This window comes from Frankliniella occidentalis, unplaced genomic scaffold, assembly GCF_000697945.3.
Source record: "Frankliniella occidentalis isolate FOCC.00 unplaced genomic scaffold, Focc_3.1 Scaffold11, whole genome shotgun sequence".
Classification (NCBI taxonomy): Eukaryota; Metazoa; Arthropoda; class Insecta; order Thysanoptera; family Thripidae; genus Frankliniella; species Frankliniella occidentalis.
This window is the reverse complement of record NW_026267141.1, coordinates 870,850-875,612: the sequence shown is the minus strand read 5'-3', so window position 1 is coordinate 875,612 and position 4,763 is coordinate 870,850. Positions and strand designations below refer to the sequence as shown.

The window sequence follows — 4,763 nt, the reverse complement described above, 5'->3', positions numbered from 1 at the left end:
GGCCGGGCACGGGCCATATACGCGCACACACACGTTGCCGGAAGGAAGGGCGTGGCGTGGCGCGCGCGGGGCGCCGCCCACTCCGTGCCCCGCGCGCGCGTACGGGATGGCGGGGGATTCGAAACATATCCGCAGACACGCCGTGCTAAGTGCGGTCGGTCCTCAGCACCGTGCCGCATGTGTTCTCAAACCTCATCTTCTGCTGTTCACATTGCATTCTCTCTGTTCATGCCGCTTCTCTCTTTCAAAACCACTGCAAAAAATATTTAATGGGGTGCCAGTTCGATATGTAAAATTCGGTCGATGAAATCCGGTCTTGAAAACTAACTTCTGGTATCTCGTTCTCAACTCCAGCTTACCAAATTTAACACATTAACAGATGAATTACCACAACAACGTCTCTTTCATTTTTCAGTGCGCAGCCCTTGTCTCTTGCCCAAACCACTCTCCCGCGCTCGCCTCCCAGCACGCCCAGCAGCCCTTGCTGTAGTGCCGGTGGTCATGCATGTCATGCCCATGTCAGCCGGCAGCGTGCCCCCCATGGCGCCAGGCCGGCATGTGCGCGGTAGCAGACGGTCTTACATCGTTTATCACTGGCGAGAGGAGGAGAGAGAGAGAGAGAGAGAGAGAGAGAGAGAGAGAGAGAGAGAGAGGGAGGGAGAGAAAGAGAGAGAGAGAGACCGTCTGAAGAAGCGCACCGAGGCGAGCCGAGGCGGTCCGGACAAGGCACAGGCCGAGCACAGGCAGGGTCTAGCAATCTCGCCTGGGGCCCGGCCCCGTACGCACTCCTGGTACAAGGACCGCCGGTGCCGCCAGCTCCCGTCCGCTCTTGACCGACATAACGCTGCACTACACGGGGCTCCGACGAGCACCCGTCGAGGACCTACTGCAGCCAGACGACCACCACTAGAAAAAAAACCGACACCAAACAACGAACTGCAGATGCAAATGCTGCTCGACCCAATCTCTGACAGATGTTGCACTTCGAGAAAGCAGACACGATGGACAACACCGAAAGTGAGGAGAAAACGACAACAAAATTAATCATCAAGTGTTTTACACCCAAAACACGGAGTTCTTGTACCAAGTGCATCACACTTGATCCTTGATGAAAAATCAAGAATCACATACACTGGACTTGGTCGAAGAATTAATTTTTTCGAGTACAATAAACAAATGTCTGATTTAAAAACTATTACTCTGGAAACTCGGGTGTGAGACAGTCTCACACCAAATGGTGTGAGGCAAAATACCTCACACCAAACGGTGCGAGGCAAACATACCTCACACCAAATGGTGTGAGACTACGTGCGTGCCTCACACCAATTGGTGTGAGACTCGTTGTGCCTCACAGTAAATGGAGTGATACTTCCTCATACCAAATGGTGTGAGACACAGAGGGTCTCACACCATTTGGTGTGAGACTGTCTCACACCTGAGTTTCCAGAGTATGTTGATTTTCAACTGCGTTGCTTAGAAACCTTAGACAAACAAAACTGTGCCTGGACTCCTGGATTTCGATGCTGCTGTCTGTCGATCAGATCAGATCTGACCAGCTGTGCGCTCTGGAGAGGTAAAGTATCCAGCTCTGTGGCGTATTTGGACCGGGCTTCATTAGAACAGAAACAGCCGGACGGAAGAATGCGAGGTGCGTACGTCTGCGTAAGGCACGGGGGCGACCCGGGAAGACTGACAGGGTGACGTCACACACACAGTGCTGTCTCTACTACGGAGAGGGCGTGGCGTGTTGGCATTATTTATTGGGAGCACCGCCTCTCTCTCTCTCTCGCCCTCTCTCTCTCCCTCTCTCTCTCCCCAATCAGCAGACTGAGATATCAATCAAAACATTGCACGCTATGCCACGCCACGCAGCCGCCTTCTCAAGCGCTTTGCTGCTCGGCGCACAGGCAGCTCTACAGGATCCTATCCCCTCCCACGAACACACGCTCACACAGCTTCAATTCTGGGTAAGCAACGCGATAATCGGCAAAGCGCCATCTCAAATTTCGTACGTGCGCCATCAATAATTTTGGGCATGCTGCTGGCGAGGCGAGACGTCAGGTAGCTGTTTAATAAATGAATATTCAAGACAAGACACGCTCCGGAAAAAATAAAGACTTTGAAAGAAAGGCATCGTTTTGAAATGACTCTGGAGTGGCATGAACGTATTTTAACTTTAGAAGAACCAAGTAAACAACTAGGACAATGATATATTAATTTTGCAGCGTTCAGGGAAAACATTAGCTCCTCATTAAGGCGGCTAAGAGAGCGACTAAGTCGGGATTCTCGCTCCCCGCCACGCCGTACCCGTGCCGTCGCATGCCTAAGCAGCTGGGCTACATGGTATGAATTAAGTGAGTCTTTTTTTACTCATTTACCCAAACAAATACAACTGTTCCTTAGCTACCTGGCAAGCCTCGCTTCAGCAATAATTGTCAACGAAATTGTCCTCCAGTTGCCAGACCTTCCGGTTCAATTTGATTTCCTCTTCCTTTTTTCCCAGTGTACACCGCTAGGCTCATACCATTCCACAGCCTCCCAGGTAGGCGCCTTGTCGCCAGGGTGGGTACCTAGGTGGGTACCTAGGTACCTGCTGGGTACCTCGGTGGTACTCGGGTACCGGTGCGGTCATAACGGGCTCCGGCCAGCCGACCGGCGAGGCGCGCGGGGTGTCCCGTCAAAAGCGGGAAAGCAAACATACACAGGAAAAAAACAAAACAAAACGAAGTTTGTTGCGGTTGTCTGTCATCACTTTTCTCCGGGTGGTTAAATAAAAATGATAAGTGCGCAGATCTTGGTTTAACTTTTAACCACTCGGTGGTTCAATAAAAAATATACAAACACGACACGGATGTTTTTTTAAAAAGAGGCCACAGAGCAGATAAGAATGGCTGATGCACTTTCAAAGAATCTCTCCGTGTGCGGCGGTGTGAGCATGAGCATAAGCATAGGCCCACAGCATCGTTGGTGCACGACCGTTGCGGCGCAGGCGTGCTCGCACCTGCAGGTGCAGATGCGATCATTAAGAAGATTCAAAAAGCGCTACAGCTGCAGCTTCCACTCGCGCTCACCGCCCGGCGCACAACCCACACAACTTTGTGCCCCAGCTGCAGAGGTCCCTCTCTCCCATGCAGCTTGCAGCTGCGGCCGTTGGTCCAGTCCAGCAGCCCCAAAATGGATGACCGCCTGCTCCAATTTCCAAGCGACCCCATCAGGCAGAGCTATTATAATGCGTGCGACAGGTTTATGAATGAGTTGAGGCCCGGGGGAGGGGGGGAGGGGACTAACTGGAGCGTTTTGATTGGTCGCGTGCCATAATGCGCCACTTAGCGGGTCACTTTCAGACGCCCCCGGAACCACGCGGGCGGCGGGCGTGCTGCTGGGCTTGGCAAATAATCAGATAAAATAACTGCTCAAGATGACAAGATTTTTTTTTGTAAAAAAAGAGTAGGTTTTTCTTGCCTTTTTAAAACAATTAGAGAACTGGTTTTTATCATCCACAGACATTGACATTGAATGAAAGCTGTTGCCAGCTGTTGTAGCAGTTATGATATATCAAGAACGAACTTTCTTTAACTTTTAAAATTTCATGTACTGCAAAATTGCTTTACGATTAACCTCCGGGTGCCCGCCCTCCGGCTGCCTACCCTCTAGGGGTGTAAGAAAGTGCACGCACACCGGGTTCCTAGATAAGCGGCATGAGTTGCGCGCCTTTGTCACGACTCCTAGATGCTCTATCTCTATCCCGCGCGCACGTGAGCCGGCCTGCTCGGGATAGATGCGCGATAAACAGTTTCTATGCTTGAAGGGTGCCCGGCCATGCCAAAGAAAAGGGCCGGACTTGCGAGGGAAACAAAGTCTGGGGGCTAGAAACGCTTGTACTCGTTTGTATCACACAGAAACAGTCGAGGCATGCACTAACACAATGCCACCGATTTACGTGTCGTTAGTTCAATACAGAAACAGCAAATTTTAACCACTCATCTCTCACGAGACGTAACCCAGATCTACACAGATGCAGAACAGTAACTTCCGCAGTTGGCACTCACCTCATAGACGGGGGCCTCCCTGCAGGGCGCAGGAGACTTGGTACCGCTCAACATACCCATGGCGAGCTCACATGGTCACTCATGGCATCACTACAAAGTCCACTCTCACAACCCGCACAGACCACAACACGCGATGAAAGTGGCTACAATCACTGTCGTATGACCTGCACACATTGTCGTGAGGAGAAAATTTACACACTTGATCTCAAAAAGTAAATTTATCTCAACCGAGCTCTTAGAAAACAGAGGAAGCAGCAATGAAGAAGGATAAAAACACCTGTGGATCGTCATACTTCAGTATGTCACCCGTTAGTTTCTTATAACTTGTTTTACATCAAATATTCCCTATATTCTTTTCCGTGTATTTCAGAAAACGAAGGCCAAAACGAAGAATAAGTTCTTCTATATACTCATTTCAGCTAGAATACATGTCCTTGGAATAGAGCGATACATGTTGAGCCGGTGCGAATCGGTTCTCCAAACATCCGGACGGGCGGCGGCGGCGCTTCGCGACTCAAAGACTTCGTCTTTGTTTCGTCTCCACGCCCGTGGAGTGCGAGTGTGTGGCCCGGGCCTGGCCAGGCCCACCTCCTGCGGTGGCGGGGGAAGTACCAGCCAGAGCCATCGGGTCCAGCAGCCGCGCACACAGACCCCTGACCTTCACCGCCAGCGCCAAGGTCGGAGAGGATTCACACCTCCGCGACACACCGCCCC

The 4,763-nt window shown here is 51.4% G+C and overlaps 1 protein-coding gene across 9 annotated transcripts in view; it reads right to left on the bottom strand.

Moving 5' to 3' along the window:
• The window catches only part of LOC113215724 (mitogen-activated protein kinase-binding protein 1), a 106,577-nt gene that overhangs the window by 18,810 nt on the left and 83,004 nt on the right, over positions 1-4,763 (bottom strand). For 2 of the 9 annotated variants that reach the window (XM_052277619.1, XM_026435402.2), the window contains one exon: positions 4,050-4,213. The exons of the other annotated variants lie outside the window; for them this stretch is intronic. In XM_052277619.1, the coding sequence (XP_052133579.1) occupies positions 4,050-4,109 (60 nt within the window). In that variant the 5' untranslated portion in view covers positions 4,110-4,213. The remainder of the gene's footprint in view (positions 1-4,049; positions 4,214-4,763) is intronic. 9 annotated transcript variants of the gene reach the window in all.